This window comes from Suricata suricatta, chromosome 4 (genome assembly GCF_006229205.1).
Source record: "Suricata suricatta isolate VVHF042 chromosome 4, meerkat_22Aug2017_6uvM2_HiC, whole genome shotgun sequence".
Taxonomy (NCBI): Eukaryota; Metazoa; Chordata; class Mammalia; order Carnivora; family Herpestidae; genus Suricata; species Suricata suricatta.
In genome coordinates this window covers 110528882-110550090 of record NC_043703.1, presented here as the reverse complement: position 1 = coordinate 110550090, position 21209 = coordinate 110528882, and the positions used below count along the sequence as shown (strand labels likewise).

The 21209-nt window shown below is 41.7% G+C and overlaps 2 protein-coding genes across 4 annotated transcripts in view; one reads left to right on the top strand and one right to left on the bottom strand.

The window, feature by feature from the left end:
* Positions 1-1756, bottom strand: part of MEIS1 (Meis homeobox 1) — a 135817-nt gene extending 134061 nt beyond the window's left edge. For both annotated transcript variants that reach the window (XM_029937491.1, XM_029937492.1), the window contains exon 1: positions 1526-1756. In XM_029937491.1, the coding sequence (XP_029793351.1) occupies positions 1526-1537 (12 nt within the window). In that variant the 5' untranslated portion in view covers positions 1538-1756. The remainder of the gene's footprint in view (positions 1-1525) is intronic.
* An 8650-nt stretch (positions 1757-10406) lies between these two features.
* Positions 10407-12321, top strand: LOC115289022. Of its 2 annotated transcripts, XM_029936236.1 has the most exons (3): positions 10407-11019; positions 11818-11883; positions 12015-12321. In XM_029936236.1, the coding sequence occupies exons 1-3, from the start codon at positions 10497-10499 to the stop codon at positions 12260-12262; spliced, it is 837 nt and encodes a 278-aa protein (XP_029792096.1). In that variant the 5' UTR covers positions 10407-10496; the 3' UTR covers positions 12263-12321. The 2 variants fall into 2 exon arrangements, with proteins under 2 accessions (XP_029792096.1, XP_029792097.1); XM_029936237.1 differs by lacking the exon at positions 11818-11883.
* Positions 12322-21209: the final 8888 nt, after the last annotated feature.

Here is a 21209-nt window from a genome sequence, read left to right as displayed (position 1 = left end):
AAAACATGCATGTCTCTAGAGGAGGAAATTCAAAATCACAATAATAAAACGTGCCAGGACAGTGCAGCAAACCCGCCTAGTTTCACAGCCCCTTCCCATCAGGGGGAATTAAAAAAAAAAAAAAAAAGTTACGATGGGAACAGCTAAGCTAAGCACACGAATTAATTCAGGCAGGCTTCTCATTTTATTTCTCGGCCAGCGTGGGGTTGGGCAGTCCTGCAAGGCACTGTATTTCCTTTGCTTTCCAAGACAATCTGCTAAATTATACAAAAGTAACTGGCCTTCTTATAAGTGAAACTCAGAGGAAAGTAGCTTTTCATGTTCCTTAGAGCTGAATTTAGAATCGGGCAATTTTCCCTCAAAGCTAAAGGAAATCTATAGTTGGAGCAGTTATTCTATTTTCTCTACTGTTCAGAACTTTCCCCCCAGATTAGAAGTCAATGAGGCAAATGCAACTCATCAGGTGTAAATTCAAAAGCAAATGCACGTACAACCCCCATCTTCTTTCTTTAGAAAAACTACTTTCATATTGATTGTCATTATTCTTGTGTGCAAAATTTAGCTATTTAGATTTTTCTCATTGCTTCATTCCAGGCAAGTTCTTTGCCCAAGATTTGGAGGCACCGAGAGTGAAATGATTTTCAAAGAAAAGAGGAACTGCCACTTTCATCTCCTTAAAGCCAGAGGTGTGAAAATAGTTTGGAAGAGCGCTGACATTTGCCTGAACCAAAGGAGTAAAGAAAAATGTGTCAGCCTACTAACTTTCTTTTGCAAACAAGGCTTTGAGGGCCAGGACACAAATTATGCAAGGAAGGCTTTCTGTAGACCCCCCTGTCTATTAAGAAACTACCTCAGTTGGATTGTCATTGTCTCACTTGACTCTCACTACATTTCCATTCAAATAGGAATATTGGGGAAATTAGTATTGCATTTTTAAAGTGAGTAGCTGTGTGCTTAGTATCCAATTAGTGCAGGACTTTTCTAACAAAAACTTTCAAAGAATTACCTTTTACAAAAATTCATGCACATTAAAATCACTTTTAAAAGATGAATGTTTTCCGACCCCAAAGACATTACACTATGACAAAGTTATTTGCTTTAAAAAATCTAAGTACTTCTAATGATATTAAAAGATGAGCATAATCAATAACATCTCAGAAGTTTCTAGCTGCTTATTTTTCTTTAAAAATAGCTTTAAACTTCTGCTCCCTGAACCACTCACATTATAGCATTAGGTATCTAGCGCTTTTTGTTTTTGTTTTTTAAACAGATGATTGGCTGAGCTTGTATTTTTATTTATATAGCTGCTGGTTAGGATTCTATAGAAAAAATGATTACTTGAATTAATTACATGTAACATACATAAGTCTACAAATGCACTTTATAAATTCTCTCGCTTTAGGCCACGGCTTTAGGAGCCTCATTCAAAAATACAGAGAAAAAAGGAAACTTTTTAGCAGTGTCTTTCAGCCACGTTTCAATTTAATCTCACATTTGAGTTCCACAATTGTTTTTTAATACGTACCCTTTGCGCCATCGGCCTCCCTGGCTCCCTTCCTACTTCAACTTCTAATATATCCTCTTTAAGGCCAGTGTGAAAAGAAACAAATAAGCAAACTCCCCCGGGAAAAAAAAAATTAAAACACGGCGAAAAATCCCTTAACGTCTCCAGCAACGTGAGCTACTGGTCCCAGATCTTCGGACTACGGGACCTGAAGCAAAGCGCCCGAGTCACTGAGCATAAAAGCGCTCCGTTTCCAAGACAGCAGCGGAGGCAAGGAAAAAAAAAAATAAATAAAAGGAAAAAAAAAAAAAAAGAAAAAAAGAGAAAAAAAGCAGATCTTCTCTCCCCCAAAAAATCAGTTTAAAAAAAAGAGAGAGAGAAAGAGCGCCCCTCAGACCCAACTACCAAATCTCATGGCTTTCTGCCACTCCGGCTGTCAATCACAGGCGAGGTTGTCAACGTGGTGAATGAATGATCATCCGCTCTGTCTTCTTCTGGTCAGAACACCTCAAATGTTAATATTCAAATGCACAAAGCCCTAGCGCTCGCTTCCCTTGAATCAGTCCTAATTCCTAATCAGTTTCTCTCTTCTCTCGCTCGCTCTTTCTCTTTCTCTCTCTCTCTCTCTCTCTCCCTCTTTGCAACTGCTGCACTGGAGGGAGATTAGAGGAGGAGGGTTAAAAAAAATGTCTGTCTGAGTTTGTCTTAAAGGAGCCACGATCGATGCTGCCCGCTTGCAGTCCCCGTGCGTGTGTAAAGTGTGTGTTGCACAGGCGGAGAGGTGGATTCCGACCAGAATGCTAGAACCCGGAAGTAGTGGTGGCCATAACAGGTCGCGTCTTACACAATGCATTGGGCTGCAGCAAGTAGGCTCCTCGGCAGGGGTGGGTGCGCGAAGCGAGCTCTGGCCGCACTGGAGAGGCAGAGAGGCGCTCCATTAAATCGCACGCCCAGGCACAAACACACACACCCAAGGCACACGCAAACAAACGCGGGCAGTAGCCCCCGGCCGCAGGCTTTATTTTCCGTATTCTTTTCTCTCCCTCCCCCTCCAGACTCTCTCCCCAAAGCCAACTCTCTTGAAATAAATTGGGAATAAACGCCGGGGAGGCAGCAGCGGGAGTTATTTTGCACAGGGCTCTGCGCATAGACTTCACGACTTTCCTCGAAATTATTGGGGTCTGCCAGTATTTTTCGGGGGCAGAGGGGGCTAATGCAGAAAGTATTGGATTCTCAGAACTGACTACCCCAAGTAGAAAAGTCAAACGGGGAGAGAAAAAAATGAGCAGGAGCAAGGCTTGGAAAGGGTCTGCTGAGGAGTCCCGAGAACGTGGGGTGAAGGTTGGGGCTTTCTGCAGATCCAGCTTAGAGTTGCTGTCAGAGGTGGACACCCAGCCCAAATAAAGGAAATGCTTGCATTTTCTCACTTTGGGATCTGGACACACACACACACACCTCCTAGCCCCGGAGGCCCCCAGCCCCAGCCCCATCCCCGGCCCCGGCGTCCTGCGCGAAGTGGGAGACGAAGGGAGGGAACAATGAGCTGAGAGCCGGGAATGTGCCCCCAGCGCCTGTTTACAAACACGAAGCTATTTATGATCGCCTAAAAGCGAAACCTGACGCGGGCTCGGAGCAGCCCAGACCTCGCGGGTGGAGCCGGGGCCAGGGAGTCTCGGGAAAGCAAGCTGTTTCTCCGACCGGCTCTGGGAGAAGCAGCCGTGCGCCCAGGGCGCGGCGCGGCTGGGTCGGCGCGCTCAGCTCCGGCCGCACCGCCTTTGTCTTCGAAGCGCCAAAGGGCTCCGGCCTCGGCAGTGCTCGGGCCTGGAGGGACCCTGCGCCCCAAGCTCTTTTCCCCGCGACGCTCTGCGCTCTCCTCCCCAGTCCTCCTCCTCCCCACCCCGCTTTCCTGTCCCAGCCTGGCTCTGGGAAAACTCCCAGTGCCAAAGAAAAAGAAATTCACTTCGGGAGCTGAGATTTCAGACAAAAACCTGCCCCTACCCACAACTCGGAGGCTCCAACCAGCCACTGATTTTAACTTTCTCCTTTCAAATACCTATTCTCTGGCTTAACAACAACAACAACAACAACAACACATCAACAAAATCCTCTCCTTATTCTCCCACTCTAAGCTTGCCTTTTATTATTATATTTAGTAGTGTTATTTTCGTTTTTATTTTTCTGCGCGCCCAGCTCTGTATGCCGAGATGGCTCAGCCACAGCAGCTCAACCAGCGGGTTGGAAACCTCACGTCCTCGAGCAGGGCTCGCAGCTCGCTCGGCTCGGAGCAGGATTTTTTTTTTCCTCCCTCCAGCTGAAATCTCACAGAAAACTCCCCCTGCGGTGGACTGGAAAATGAGCTCACCCAAATCTCGGTAGGCAGCCGTGGAGGAGGACTCGGCCAATCAGGGGGCGCTCCTGCCAAAGCGGCCGCGCATTGGCTGCGGGGAAAATCAATTATCAAATAATCGATCAGCAGGGAGCTTCGATCTGCCGGGAATGCAAACTGCCAGTCCCGATTCCCGCCCTGATGGTGGCCAAAAGGCTGACTCCCCCAAAGCCGTCTCGGCCGCTCGTTCCCATCTCTCCCACCCCCATCCCACTTCGCCAGCTGCGGACCGAACCCTCATCCCAAAGGGAGGTGTAGATAAGAGAAAGAGTTTTGAGAAAGGTTAGGGGGCTTCTAGCTGGAGAGGTTGTTTGGGAAAGGTTAGGAGCTCTCAAATGTATTGAGGCTAACTCCAAATGTGCAAACTAAAAGAGAATTTGCATCAGTTTGACAGGACTCAAGTTTTTGTTAAGTGGGCTTTCGAGGAGCAAGGGACACTGGTCGAGCATCAGAACCTGTATCTGGAATCAGGTTCCCTCCAGCACACGTAGCCTCCCTAAGCTATGTCTATTCCTTTAGTACTTCGCAGGAGTCAACGCCAGGTGACCCCCTCACCCCCCGAATAGTGGAGTTTTCATAAAGCCGAAGCAGCTGAACCTTCCCAGCCTCCCGCACACCTCCCCAACCCCGACACCGCACTCGTCCCGTGTGTACCTAAAGGGCTGACACATTCACCCACAGCCTTCAGATACACGTTGCCTTGATAGAGCTCCGACTATTTAAAAAACGTCCTAGGATCCGCATCATTTGCCTCTCCTCTCTTCCTTTCTCTCCCTCTCTTTCTACACCCCCCACCCGCAACTTTGGGATCTTTAACTTTTCTCCATCGCAAACATTGGTAGAGTTTTGGGGTACCGACCAAAAACCCCGGTACTTCACGCAGGAGGTTAAAGCAAGCCCCAGTGTCAAAGCGGAGGGGATCCAGGTGAATTACCAACTTCTTTACGCCATTGCCTGACATTCCCACCCCACTCCGCCCGCCCCAACATGAACTTGGAAACCGAACTTCTGGCCACAATGGAACCTCCCGGTCTCCGGAAGGCGATTTCTCTGTTTAATTTTCGGGAAGTTGCGCTGTCTGGGCCAGCAACGCAATCCTTTTCCAATTACCGGGAGGACCAAACTGGACCGGCAGCCTGCAAGCCCTCCCCGAACCCGTGCCGGCTTTGGCCCTCACCAGCGCCTTCAGACGGCTGCACCGGGCGTGTGAACACGGCAGTTCCAGCAGGCTTGCCAGGGTTCAGCGCGGCTGGCTATAGGGGGAAAGCTGGGGGGGGGGGGGTTGCCAAGCCAAACATTGAGATGGGTACATCTATGTTTATGATTCTTAAGTGAACTGCAAGGGAAATTGTGTAAGTATAATTTAACGGAGAGAAATTTACTGCGAAATACATTTTGATGATCACCGTCTTTAAGAGTCCTTAAGGGTTCCCCAGCAAAGGCTTAAGTAACCGGTTTGGAGTTACCTCAACTCCACGGCCATGTTTTCAAATTTGGAAAAGGCCGGCTTGGGTAAAGATTACTCCGACAATGGAGTTTATTTTGTATTGTTGCTTTTTGGTAAATTTGTTTTCTAGCAGAGATGAGAAAAGAAGGTTCAGGTAAGTCACTCCTTTTCAAACATAACCAAAACTTCAAAGAAGTAGGAAATCTATTGTGCGCTTCAACCAGGATGTGTTGGATTACCATAAAAGTACTTTAAATTACCTACACACAGGTTTTCCTTAAAGAAAGAAATAGTTTGAGTTTGTGGTAGAAAATAAACTCTTATTAGTTTTGAAAAGTGCCTTCTTTCTTTTCTCCCCCCCAACTCCTTTTCCATTTATAACTGCTAACCTAATGCTACTCCTAGATCTTTATAAGATTAATTCCGAACAATCAAGGGACTAAAACACTCTTACAATGTAATTACAGTAGTACAAATTGTTTGCCCAAACCTCATTCTGGATAAGGATTTTACAATTAGCAAACAGTTATTACAGTTGGGGCTTGCTGAGAGAAATTGCACAGAGGAAGTCTAGAGTTGTAATATAGTAGCCATAAAATAAAACCCTACCTTAGCAAGGCAGCAATTAATCATCTATTAAAAGGAAAAGGTAAAGGGATAGTTCTAGGTGTCTTAGTAAACTACTACTGACATTTATACCTGTTCTGTGATAGCACCTATACCTAACTTATTTCGGATAACTTGCTTTTTGAAGTAATAGCACTTTTATTTGCAAAAACTTGGCCAGATAAAGGATTCTGGCACTTGCCCCTAGCTCTTGAGACATGTGCCTCCCATCCTCAGCTTACTCTAAACATCCCAGAGCATCTTCCCAAAGATAGAGAGCTTAGCCTTTAAAGGGGCAGGCTGAGGCCTAGGTCTCTATTGTTTAGACCTTCCTTGCAAGGAGGCATTTAAAGCAAGTGGTGCCCCTTTCCGCTGTTGGTACAGTCCTTTCTGAGCCCTCCCCTCTAATTTTCTGTTCTCCTATAAAGGACTGTGTCTCTGAAAACACATATATCCTGAATTAGGCTTTTGTCCCCAAAGTTCACCCTGATGAGTCAGCTCCAAAACCCTCAGAAATTAAAGAGGCACCTCTTAAGGTAAAATGTGTGTGTATTTGCCAGCCCAGAATAAACAAAAGCCTGTTAATCAATCGAGTTTGGCAGCTGTGTTCACAGAATGATAAGGGTTTATCATCTGCCACCTAACTTTAAGATGCCTGTTAAAATGTTGTGATTACTCCTTAGGTTGTCCCGTGTTTCGGAGGCTTGGGATTTGTCCTTCAAGAACATTCATCTCTGCATCTCGCCCTCCACGTTAACATTCGCATTTCAAAAAACAGAAATGAGAGGAGGGAAAGACAGTTTGAAGAAAATGGATTTAAAATCTAGTAGAGATAATAGAGGAATGCTTGAGATAAGAGGCTGGATGTGATATGAGAGAGGTACCAAGAAGTCAGAGCTAATGAATAGCTGTGAGAAAAGTGAAATAAACTATTTAGAGGTCTATAAAGGGGAGACCTGGTCAGGTGATGTGAAAGGGGGTCAACTGAGCGGATTAGGGAAGACGTTAATCATGTGCCCCAAAGCCATCTGGGCTAGAAGACCTGGGAGATTTGTTTACTGCATTTTGCTTCAGAAAACAACTCCCGTTTCAGTTCAGAAGTCAATGAGAGGTCACTTTAGGCTCTCCAACCATTGCAGGGAAAAGACCTAAGTCACTATATTCTGACTGGATAATGCAAAAGTTAAGAAAAAAAATTTTTTTAAGTGGGAAGAGAGTTGTTTTCTTTACAACCTTTCTATTTCAAATCATTAAAATGCTTTGGTCTCCAGAGGGGGAAAAATTACACTGGTTAACATAATTACTAGCTCTGACATTTTCAGAAGTTATAGAGGTCTTTTATTAATTAAATGGAGGGCTTAATAAAATATTCCTAATAAAATTTATGGTTGTCTTAAAACTTTCTAAACAGTGCTATAAATTCTTAATAAAATTAACTGGGAAATGAATTATTAGCCGCCCCCCTCACTTCTACATAAGGAGCGACTGTAGAATGAAAAGGGAAATAGAAGCCTTTTAGTAAAATATAAATATTAGCCAAAGACACATATTGCTTTAGAAGAGGTGAAGTTTCAACTAAGTTATTTCTAATGGCTTCATCCTTCAATATTCCCCCAAAGCTACTCACAACAAAACTTAGAAAACTTCTTCCCTTCTCTATTAACATATTATATATACATGTATAGGTAAGCTTATTTGAAACACAATGCTCAATTTTCTGGTCTGAGTTCTGTGTTAAGTTTAATCAAAAGCATAGATGCATGATGCAAAATTCCAATATAGGACTTTTGATGGTTCAGAGAGTAAATATTTTATCAATTCAAAGATAATTAAAAATGAAATATCTTATAACTTCTCTCAATATAATTTATTTAAAGTTAACTTTGAAATAACAAATTTCTCATCCTTCAAACTCCACATTTATAACAGTGGTACATTATCTGAAAGCAGCATTCTGTTGAGCAGATATACAAAACGTTTTCATATCACTACATTTCATCTTAAGTTTTGAAATGCTATTCTGCTTCACAGATACAGTACTGGCTGGTTGGCTGTTTTAAAATGAACAGGACTCTCAAACATCAACCAAATAAAACAGCCCTGGTGGATATTTCAGCTTTTGAAGGCTTGATCTTTTGTGCCGTCTACTGGACAATGGAAAAACTACAGCTTCTATGACTAAGAAACTTCTCTAGTCCAGTATTGGGGGAGGGGGAAGAGGAAGCGGAGGGGAGCATGATTTGGTGCTAGTAAGTAGGAGGAGAGGACACCAGGACCCAACCTAGACTCATGGGACAGGTTTTAGGTCTAATCATGTTTTCATATCCAAGTTTAGGACATTATATTAAGCCCAGGCACACCTAAACCACTTGACTAAGGCAAAAGGCTGTATTTAATACAACCGTCTATGTGTCTGAATCCACAAAGTTGGCTTGGGAAAAGACAGAAAGAAGAGATGATGGGACAAGTTTAGCATCTCTGAAAAACAATATTGGCGGTTCGCTTGGCTCTGGGTGTTCATTTGCTTGATAGTCAAGTTAAATATATCTACTGCCTAGAGAAATCTGAGATGTTACAAATTAATTCTTGGAATTTGAAACATAACATTGTTCAGTAATCAGGAAATGTACTTTTAGGAGGAGGGGAAATGAAATTGGTAATTAGAAAACTTTTAGTACAGTTCTTTGGCAATCTTGGATGAAAATGTGAAACTTCAGTGTTTTCACTTGGAGACCACATGTGGGGGAAGGTCGGGGTGAAAGTCATAGTCAGATGCCTTTATGTAGCAGAGGCTGTTTGATGATCTATTAAACATTTAAGAAATATTGTATGTATTTTAAAAATATTTATGGAGCCCTAGCATTATGAAAGCTTTGTACAAAAAAAATCATGAAACTAACTTTGACCTGTTTGATATTGACATAGTTTCTGAATAAAATTACCATAAAGAGGTTATTTGCAACTTAAGAAACAAAGTCCAAAACCAATAAAATGCAGAGAACTCAAGATGATTTTGGTGCAAGAGACATAAACTTGGATGCAGGGCTCTTAAAAATGTTCATCTGCTTTTATGAATTTAAAAATTCTTTAGTGCATTTTAATAAAACCTAGTAGTACATGACTAGTTATTAGGGTGCCTTTTAGTAAAAACTTAAGAGTGAAAAGGGCACAGCTTTAGGACATTTTATTGATGCATAAATATAGTTCAATGATCTCCTTCAAATATACATTTTGATGTGGCACTATGTCAGAATGACCTTAAAATATTGTATTAAATATAGATATATCAGAGATCCTAAACTGACATTGACTACTTAAAGCAGTGAGATTGCTTACACTGCAGTGTGAAAGAACAGGCCGGTTTCAGTCGTGCTTTGGAGCTGGAGCTGGAGGTGGTGGTGGTGGTGGGAATCTTCTAAGCTTTAGCATAATCAACTGAACTATGTAGCAGACTATTACTTTACGAGATGCTATGTGGATCCATTGGTCCAGTTAAAACAAGGACAATCATCTACTGACAATCACTAGAAAACATAGATAATTCTTACGAGAACCGATCATACACGTGATGTACTCTAAACTAGAAATGGAACTGGCAAGTGCTGTAAGAGGTCTGGTGAAAGTGCTCTAGTCACCAAATGCAAACATTTACCTTTCAAACAACAGGATGAGCCAGAATGGTCATGATTAGCATCCATGTTCGGCTGGATAAAGGGACATATTTTGTAAAAACCTTCAGGCAAAAAAAAAAAATCATACTGATTATTCAGAGATAAATATTTTAACATTTCATTGAGTTATCTAATGAATAAGAAAAACATCAAGGCTTCCTGCAGTTCAGAAAGAATTCTAGTAGCCTGAAAAACACAGACAAAAAGAACAAGAAGCCCAAGGACGCCTGCTGAGCAGTGATTCACTTGTGAGCATCTGAAAACGTACTTTTCCAAGTTCTAATTTAAAAATGAAAAATAAATATCATCCTTCCTTGTCTTATTATTATTATTATTATTATTATTATTATTATTATTATTAACTTCAGACTATGGTTCTGCTTGCTAAAGAAAATAATTCTTTCCAGGGGATTTCTGCAAGAAAGGGCCACTTTGAAAGCTTATAACTAATGGCAGAAGTGGACATACAAGCCGCAAACAAGTCGTTTCGCAGCGGAGCCCACAGCCCTGAGTGACGCCCCTTCTTGCGAGCTCATCCAGGATAACTTCATTTACTGGCAGAACGGCGGCCACTTCCGGGACTCTCTATGGAGCGGTGTCCTCTCACCGGAGAGCCCTCAGCCAGGCTGCCCTGTCACCTGTGTGTGTAGAGGTGGCAGGTCCCCGCGGTTCCCGGCTACGTAGGCTGGTCCCCGCACGCCCAGCCACCCAGAGCCCCGGGCCTGCCTGCACTCCCTGGGGACACGGACTCCCCGGGCTGGGTGGGTGACCCTGCAAGGTACGCTTCCCGGGGGTGGCGGCCACGGCCTCTGCTCACACCTGACTTGACGCAGGGGTGGCGGCCCAGGGGGAGGGGTTTGGGAGAACCTGTTCCCGGGGACCATGAACCGTCTGGAAAAAGCGGAGGGTGAAAAGCCCCCTCTCCTGCCAGGGTCCTCCTCCCCCGCCATTTTGGACTCTGCCGTCCCACCTTCTCTTTGGGGGTCGCCTCCGCTCCGGCCGGAGCCAGTGGGTCAGGCCTGGGCGGCGGGGGGTGGCAGGCGGAGCGGGAGCGCGAGGACCCGCGGACCCTCGCGCGGCGGCTCGGGGCCCCGGCCTCTGGCTTCCGCTTCTGCAGGCTCAGCACCCAAGGGCGCCTCTCCGCATCTGGACTGGAGGACCCCGGCTCATCCCAACCCTCGCCGCTTTGATCCAGTTCCGGAAGCCTCTCGCCTGGCTCCTGGACGGCTCTTCCCCGGGGTGCCGCCCATCTCCCGCTTCTTCCTCCGAGGCCAAGAGTGCACTGCAAGTCTGGGATGCGGAAGATTTGGGGGACCCTGGCCTCTGCCCCCCGCGGCCGCGGCGGGCCCTTTCCTTCGTCGGGGCTGGGACACGCCCGCGTTTGTGGCCGCGGTTACTGCTTCAGGTGCGCTAATGGGATTGCAGGCCGCCGAGCACCGCGTGCGGATTGAAGCGGGCCCCTCTCCGGGGTTCCAGCCGCCGCGGGGTGGATGGGAAGCCACCGCCGGGCCCTGACGGCCTCCCGGGGCAGCGCGGCCCGCTATGGGTGCCCGCGAGGGCGCTCACACCTGGGAGAGAGGTGGGGGACCGGCTACCGGGAGGGGGAGGGGAGACGGGGGAAGGGCGGAGGTGCGGGAGAAGATGGGGGAGCAGCAGGAAGGGAGGGAGAGAGAGGCGCGGAGTGGCAGTGACAGAGACTGGGGGAGAGAGGAGATAGAAAGCAGCAGAAGTGGAGACAGAGTCGGGGAAACGGGCTGAGATGAAATCTGAACTAGTCCTCTGCCTGTCCCCACACCTGCCTCGACAGACGAGGAGAAATGCGCCCCTACTTCTCGCTTTCAGCTTCCGAGGGAGCTTCATCATAGACTTCTGCATAATTGCATATTGACTTTCCTAAATAGTTGCGCAGAGTGGTTTGTTGCTTTCACTTGTTCAATCGCAAACAATTACCTTGGGAAAAAGAGAAAGGGGGGGTGTGGGGTGTGTGTGTGTGTGTGTGTGTGTGTGTGTGTGCGTGTGTGTGTGTGTGTGTGTTGGGGTGGGACCTAAGGCCAGAGGTAAACAGTCTTGTGCTCTTTCACAATGTCCCTCTGGCCATCCCAGAAATGACCATCATGCTCTGAGAAGTGCCCATCACCATCACAAGTAGGGTGAGGTGATTGCTCTGCCTTGGGCCCACTTTTTGCAATCCGTTTTCCACCAGAGAACTGGAGAAAGCATTTAGTTCCATCTCCCCATTTCACAGATGAGCAAGTGGAGACTAAGAAAGGTGAAGTGACCTATTCAATTTCTTCTCTTTCTCTTCTGCATATCTTAAAGTTCTCCTCTTTTAAATTTATATCTCCCAACACTTAAAATTCACAATTACAAAAGAAGGCTTCCTTACTCTTCTTTCCTAAGATCACTGGCGGTCAGTGCGTCCAGGTCTCCTGTGTGTGCAGTTGATGGTGGTGTGTGAGTGCGGTGGCTGTGTGGTGGCTTCTCCCTCCTCCTGGGCTCCCACACTGATTCCATCACTGAGCTGCTATAGGACAGCAGCAGGCCGGGAGCTTACTGACCTGTGGAAGACCCCTCCACACAGCAGGAAGAAAGAAGCCAGAAGCCGGGAGAGCCTGTATTTGGTGGTGATGGTTGCTGGAGTCTCATAGGCTTTGCTTTTGTCCAACCAACCCCCAAACAAATAAACAAGTCCTGCCTTTTGCATCCACTTCCTGTGATTGAGTGACCCTAAGCAGAAATCTGGCCCCATGTCACCCAGGGAAGGAGTGGGGAGGTTCAGGCCTTATTTACCCCAGAATTTAAAAAAAAACCCTCAAATTGTCCCTCCTAGTAGCTTGCCTTTTAAGGACGTGAGAAGGAGTTTCCTGGAGTCTAAACAGACATAATAACCCATTGAGATGTTTAGGTTTCAAGTTTACAAAAAAGCATTTTACCCTGAACCCCACTACAACCTAGACCCTTTACAAAGACATTCTATATCTTCTATGGACAAACTAAAAATTTTAGTAGACACTTCTAATTCTGAAACATTTTTATTTTTAGCTTCAAAGTTTTGCTAAAACAAATCAGTTGTTTATTGCTTTCTCCTCATTCCCCGATTTTCTTTCATTCGAAATTTCTGTTACTTTGAATTTTGTATTGATTTGGGTGTTTGGTACAGAAAGTTTGCTTGTAGGTTTGTTGTCTTCAGTCATCTACATTTATTTTATTTTGTGAAAAACTCTGCAGTTTACTGTTTTTTTTTTTTTTTTACTTATTGAATATTAACAAAAAAAATATCCTAGTGTTTTTTTAGGTTTAAACCTTAATAATGTGTTTTCTTTTTAAGACTTTCTTTTTTAAGGAATCTCTACACCCAACATGGGGCTCAAACTTATGACCCCCAGATCAAGTCACCTGCCCTACCGACTGAGCTGGCCAGGTGCCCCATAGTTAAAAGTCTTTTGAGGCAACCAGAATTTTTTGATATACTGCACTATAAGCTATTTTATTTGGAATGATTTAGTGCTTGCAGGCTGAAACTGAAGAATGATTTTGGAAATTGGTTTATCACAAAGAACTCTTAGCATGTACAAAATTACCCAGTCCAGATTCTGGGAAGTGGGGTTGAGGAAGAATGACAGAGCTGGGAGTTAAGATGTTCAGAGCCAAATTTGACAATCACTAATAGGCTGATGGCATTTGAAGAAGTTATCTCCTGCAAAATGAACTGGCTAATATTTTGTTTTCCAATTGTACTTTTGATTCTTGCATTTAGAGATCCTGTATTATAAAATTAGATACATAGAAAATGTATGGCTTCAAAATAAACAAAAATGTTTAGTGTTAAGACATTGCACAAACTCCTATTTCACAATAAATTTTACAGAGGGTGACAGTTTGGATTTGGATAGGAGAAGATCATCCTAAAGCAGTGTTTCCCTGCCTTGACTTCAGCCATTTACATACAACCACGGGCTCTGCCCCGGTTTAATAGCCTATGAATTCCTATTTATTTGTTCTTTAAAAAAATAGCCTCATCTATAATAAGACACATGTATGTATTTTAAAATGAAACTCTATATCATAGGATTTCTTTTATATTTTTTCCTAATGCAGAGTACAATAAATACAATAATAAATTTAAAACAATGCATTGTGATCTATGCTCCTAAATCATCTTTACTCCTCTTTAGTAAGCAATGACCTAAGGACGTCTTCAATCTGTCAATGTGCCAAGTTCTAAACAGATTCTACTTTATATATCAGCATGACCAAATACTACTCAACAAATATCACACAATGAATACAGAAAGAAGAGGTATGCAGTTGAGAAAGAAGTGAACACTAATGATTAGGAAAAATGAACACTAATTTTAGGAAGAAATCAATGCTAATGTCTTGCAATTCAGCTTTGGTATTTAAAGTGGAAATGTATCTTGTAAACCTGTAACTGCAAACCTGTTGATATTGATGAACTGCAGAAGCCTCCATTTTCTAAGACACCATTTGAAATATAATCACTACAGATTTAGATATTTGTGAGCCTCAAATTTATGATAATAATAAGCAATTTTTGAAAAATATACTTGATTCTATAAAAATGACAATAATTTCTCACTAAAACCTTCAAAACACTGAAATCTGAAACTCCTGTACTTTATATTCCAGGCAAGGAAAACATAAATGCTTCTACTTCAGACTACTCCCCCAGGCAATTTATTCACACTTAACTCCCCTCTCTTTGGAGACTCCCTCCCACCCCCCCTGCATAGGGAACTCAAGTATCAGAAGAATTCCTCCTATGAACTGTAACCTCTAGATATTACTAAGTTTACAAATGACATCTTAGGTCTTTGTTGAAAAATACACCTGAAAGAACAAAAGTGAACAGAAAGATGTCAAAGCATAGTATTAGTTTTGTTATTATTACAGTTTGTCTGGATATTCTTTTGTGTGGTTTAGAGGGTAGAACATTTAATCTTTTCTTCACTGGCCAGGCACCCTTCGGAGGCACTTTCTTTCCTGATTTCACATTTGTCTTTTCCTTGTAACACTGCACACTGAACCTGCTGGGCAAGAGGTAATTTATACACAGGTTTTATTTCCTTATGCCTAATCATGGTTACGTATCTCAGCAAACCAAATGCCATTCACTGGAAGCTTTTGTTACACTTTGTTTTTTCCTAAACATGGATTAAGTTAAAATAATAATTTATTGCAACAACACAACCACTTCACCATCTTAAAAATCAAGACAAATCAAAACCAAGAAGCACTGCCTAGCACAATCAGAATGCCGAAGAACTTAAAAAAACCACAAAATTGAAAATGGATAGTTACAGCTCTTTTTATAACTGTCACTTTGTCGTGTTCTTAATCAGTATCCGAGCACCATGAGTGTGGTTGAGCCTCAAGTGCCCTGGAAAGCACTGTATTGAAGGTTAAGTGTCCGGCTATACTGTACTGGCAATCTGTGGCTCCATGGGACCAAGCACACCCCTCACCTCAGGACCAAATGCCACGGCCAATTTGCTCCCTGACTTGTGATTCTGTCCCCGGCAGTCCCCACTTTTTTTTTTTTTGAGCATTTAACTCTTTTTACTTTTGTACTTCTGCATTTCGATGATAGCTGGCCAGCACCCTTTTTAATCATAAACTAATTTAGACCAAAAAGTATTACGTATTTTCGGATACTTGGACTCATTAAATGCTTAGGATTTATTTGTTCAAGACCCTCAACCAATGAGTCTTCCTCAGTGCTTCTAGCTCTTTACTCCAGGAGGGAATAGTTTGAATTTGTTTCAAAATGCTCTTCTTTTACTTGCTTTATTTGCTTTTTCTTTTCCTATGAGTCTGTAATTTAGTTCTGCTGACACAGTTGGTTAACCCCATACTGGGGAGCTGATTAAAAACACTTTCTAAAAATGTCTGTTCCTATTGCTGGTATTAATCAGCATTTTTTTTTGGCCTGTTGCTTTCTTTTGATTTGTTTATCAAAATCTTTCCTTCCCAATAATTCTAAGTGGGCATAGTTAAAAGGCTACATACTCAGTTCTTTCTAGGATGAGCTGCCTCTCCTTCCACTGTCTCTAATGTACCTACTATATTGGAATGATTCCAGAGAGCAGTTAGTGGTCTTAGAGACTCTACCAAGCTGTATATGTGTCAGAACAAATGTGAGCAATAATCAGATTTGTTCCCATCCCTGTGCTTAGGGTCCCATTCAGTTACCCAACAGATCTCCCTCTTGAGGAATACTTTCTTTAAAAATTTGAGTTGTTGTCATAGCTATGCCGAGGGAGGGTCATTTATACACTTTATCCACTCTAGTTAACCCAGATACCAAGAAGAGCCCCGCTGTCCTACCTGTTCTTGTGGAAACTTTTAAGAAGACATGAGGTCCAAAACAGTTTCAGACTTGCTTTTCCCATTGTCTGCTTTTCTCATTGTCACTGACATTTTTTGGATAGTGATAAAAAGGCAAGTCTGTTGCAAATTTCATAAATCAGTCCTTCCTCTCTCTTCTGCTGTCAGTTGCCCTTCTCACTAATGTCACCATATGTCACTGCTTGTCCCAGCCAGTCTCAGGTTGATGGAAAGTGTTTGACTAACTTTTGGGTCCCATTGCCTGTCATTGGTAAGACTGGGCCAACTTCTTAGTTTTACACAGCTCCGTTTGGAACAGAGCTATTCAGGTGAAGTTCACGGTATGTCCAAATAAGTCTTTGGTACTGAGGGATAAAACTGAGAATTTTTGTTCCTAACGTAAGAAAATATTTCATAGTTTGCAAAGCATGCCCCATCCCCAGGCCGAGTATCTTACTTTGGTCTCCCCAAACTTGTGACATTGCATTATCATCTCCATTTCACAGAGGGAGTTGAAAGTCACACAACTAACTATTCAGGATCAAAGGCTATATGCTGAGTTATGCCATCACTCTGGAAAAATACCTTTGTAACTACATCATTTTGTTATGCTAAATATTGGGGTGGTAGGCTTCAGAAAAAGTGAGAAAGGATTTTTATTTTGCTTGAATATTTTAGTTCTTTTTCTTTCCTATCATCTGCTGGAAGATTAAAAATATTCAAACTCCTGAAATACATCCCCAAAGTTTCACTATTTCCAGTGTCCAGACATTTTGAACTGATTAACCATGTTCAATATGAAATTTTTGCTCTATTTCAAAGTTATTATTTGTTGCACAAGTATCTCTTTTTGCATAATTTTGTTGCACACATATCTGTTTTTGAAAAACCATACTCAAAATTGTATATAGGACACAAGTTACTAAACAGATTTGTTATAATTCTTTCCTTCTACAAATACATTTGTTGTGGTTTGTAGTTGATGTGTTTTTTTTGCCTTAAAAACTATTATATAGACAAAAGTCCGTTTAAGACATATTACAACATGTTTTTCAAGGAGATAGCAAATCAAACTTTCCATTTAAAGAGAAAGAAGAAAACTGCTTTCAGGAAATATTAGTTAACCGGCAGGAGTCCTTTTCAGAGCACAGTTACCATGGGATTGAGAAGTATTTGCTAATTATAACAGTGCACTAATTATCTGCTTCTTACATCTCATCTTTCTGTCTTTCTGTCGAAATTCACTTCTAATTATATGGTACCCTTTTTGCATATGACACATCTAAAAGTATTGCTTTTATCAGATATGAATCTTTTTCCTTGGAAATATTAAAGACATAGTTTCACTTCCAAAATATTTTCTCCTACAATATAGTGAAATCTTTTGATCATGGTTGAATAATAATCTGTCATGTTGAGGGGAGGGAGGGACCAAGTTTCAATATTAGACATTTTCTATCTTCCAGAAGAGAATAGCAGAAATGATCAGCCTTGTCACAGTTTCTATTTTTCCAGTGCAGTTAAGCAGAAGTAGCCACATCACCCACTCTTCATCATCACCATCAATGTCATCATATTTTTATTAATATTCAAAATTTCAAGTATTGTAATTGATGGAAAGATATTTTAAATATAGTATTATAAAGGAAAGGTCACTGGGTCACCAGGACCTATTTTCGGGGGATTATTGTGTCATCCAAATTGTAGAGGCAGGCTTCAAACAAAAGCAACAACAAGAATAGCAACAAATGTTGATTTCGGTTCCTATATTCGGATTCTGGGCTTGTTGAGCAAATAGAAACTGGGATTCACTTGATGTGTGAAGAAAGTGAGTCTTGCTCATCCGCTCAAAGCAGGACTTTTGCCAGGGAAAATTACGGAATTGGGGGTCCCCATCTTTAGGATGCCTCAAGTTTGATTCCCAAACATAGACTCATGTGACAGCTATTAGTCTGACTCATTCGGGACTATATGCTTCCTCTAACTCCACTCCTGATCACACTTTATTGATTATGAACTTTAATGCATACATATTTATTTTAATGTTTATTTGTTTTTAAAGAAAGCTTAGAGAATAATTTATAAGCTTTTAAAGAAACATCTGATAGAGTACTTGAAGCTTCTGCAAAACAAACAAAATCTCTGCACTATTTAAGGCACATAGATATGTGGATCAAGCACTTTTACATCCCGGACTCCAGCTGGGTTAGAAGGGGGTTTTGGGGGGAGGGGGCTGGGTGGCGCACAAGAGGAAGCATTTATTGAGGGCTTTCTCTATGCCAGGCACTGGGAGAGATGCTTTTACATACATTATTTCATTTTGGTAGCACCCAGCCCACTGGGTTGTTATAAGAATCAAATTAGAACTTTAGAGTTTGATATATATATATATTTTTTTTTTCGCTGAATCTCACTGAGCTGAAAACTTGGACTTTATGCCATTCATTTCACTTTTATGCCAGATCACAGAATCATTTACATCCATTCAACTCAAGATGCTCAACTGCCTGGCAAACTAGGGGTGCAGTCAGGTCACAGGGGTCATGTCGGGGATTCTCTGCAACTGAAGAGATTTCAACAATGGTAGAGCCTCTTCATTATTTGGCCAGCAACCCCTTTCCATTCTTTCCATCCCCTTGGGCCTGAGCCTCCTCATCTGGACATGAAGAGGACTTGACTCTATTTTTGATATCCCTTCCAGTCCCAGTGATTTGTGAATTTCATATTTGGTTCTGCTGATGCCAAATGTTTACAGCTGAAAGGGGGGAGGGTAAACTAATTATAAACAGAACTTTCCCAGCTAAAATCTCAGGGGTCAAGATAAATGACTTAAATATTTTCTCACTCTGACAATCAGAAATGCATTCTTTGAGGGCAATAATAAGATACAGTGAGGAAGAAAAAACTTTTTAAAACCATTTTAGTTATAATATGTTACAGAAGAGAAAAGTTCCAAAAGGGTGGAAAAATAGTTCTCTTATCAAGCCACTGCTGATTGGGATTCTTTCTTCACTGCTTGCTGTGTGCTCTGGAATAGGAAAACATCCCTCTCTGGGCTCCGTATAATAATGTTAATACCATCGCCCTTAAAATGGTGTTCTGATGTTTAATCAATGTTCATAAATCTCTTCAAGATCCTTGCATGTTAATTGTGACATTAACTACAAAGTATTACTCTTACAATGGGGTAATTTTATCCAATTAAATCTCCTCTGAGTACCACCTGGGTAGGAAACATTGTTATTACTTTGCAAATTACTTTGTACTAAGGTTCCTTATGTTCCCCAACTATGAGCAAAAGTCCCATCAGAAGGTGTAGAATATTTAGTATTTGCAACATTGACTTTGATGGGACATTACAGCAGAGAACAATATGCTCCAGTGCTGTCCTGGGGGCAGGGCAGAAGGACCTGAATCTCTCCAAGGATGCATCTTACGCAGTGTCGTTCACCATTCTGGGAGCAGCTGTATAATTAATAACTGAACACGGCATATCATTAATTTGAATGGGATCACAGGAGACTTTGAGTTTTAAGCCAAGAGTCCATGAGATTTGCCCCACTTTCTAGAGACTGGAATCTCGGGTACAGTTGGTGGTATTTGCCTTTTTAAATGTAGCCAGCCCTTCAAAGACAATTGCCAACCGTGGAATTGACATTCAGTGTATATTAGCAAGCACTAGAAATTACCTGTTATGTTTTATTTTTTACTTGTGAAGATTTTATTTTTTAACTTATCTCTCCACCAAATGTGAGACTTGAGCTTACATGTTCCACCAACTGAGCCAGCCAAGTGCCCCTACCTGTCATGTGTCAAATGAATCAGTCTAGACATTGCTTTTTATTAATTAATGTGTTTATCCAATAAATTATCTATTGATTACCCATGTGCCAGGATCTTGATTAAACATGACCTAGAGAGACACGGAGAGGTGTGTGTGAGAATCTTGTGGAGGTGTCTGATCAGTAGTAGTTGTCTTCATGGCCAGCTCATGTGTCACTGTAGCTGCAGGTTTTATTTTGAAAGTTGCTCTAGAAAGCTATATTGTCACACTGAATGAAAATGACTCCCTACCCTCACCTCAATCCACAGCTGGGGTCAATTCATCAGGCATTCCATGAACTTTCATTACATTCAAGGATAAAAGAGGCATTTATGACAATTAACATAGAAAATGAGAAAAGAATGGCTCACATTTTAGGCCACAGATTTTTGAAGTTTGTAAGGCAAGTGGGATGAGAGAATTCCATTATGTGGACTATATGCAACTACTTTGATATTTCAGTAATAACGGTCTCCTTTTCTTTCCCCTTCTCAGCATGTCAACATCGTAGTGACTATTTACTGATTAGATAAGCACACCAGTAAATAAAAGATTAAATTATCAAGAGGGTCCTAAGAACTGTCACAGAAAAAGGGAAAACATCTCCAATGCCACCATCCAAACATGTCTCATAGCACTTTATTTCTTCAAATGTTACGTTTTTATATAATTATGCACTTTTGCTTTACATTGTATTATATCTTTTTTCAAATAATTACATAAATTTTATATCTGTCTCTAATGTCTGTTTAATGTTATAAAGTCTAGGCTTACCATAATTTAGTTCGGTGCCACCTATTTTTGATAGTTTGTCTCTAATGTCCCCCCCCCCACCATGATTTCAAATTAAGCTGCGGGACATATTGTGTGTATGGATTTCTCTACATTTTTAAGATAGATATCTGGAAGTTGGAATTCTGGGTCTTTAAAAGATATTAAATTTTTTATGGCTTTAAAGATTTTTTTTTTTGCTGAATTACCTGTCAGCATTGGATACAATGATTTAGATATCCCCCCTACAAAAATTTGTAGATAAAAATGAACCCTTATTACTTTAAATTACATTTTTTATTACAAGCATACTTTAACCAGTAAGTATTTGGCATTTCCTTTCCTTCCTTTTTGAATTGTCTGTTTACTTTCTTTGTGAATTTCTCTATTAGGGATAGTGGAACTTTAAAAATTCAGGATTCTCTTTCTTATCTGAAGGAATACATAAAGCCAACATATATGATGATGTGCAAAATGCTTGTAAATGTAAAAAGCAAAACTGAAAGTAGATTTACCATAATTGTGTGTATGTTTGAGTATGCCTGGGGGGTGGAAATAAACAGAAATATATAACTATATTAATTGTGGTTATAAAATAATAATACTTTTTTCTACTTTTCTATATACTCAAGGTTTCTAAAGTATATGCACAC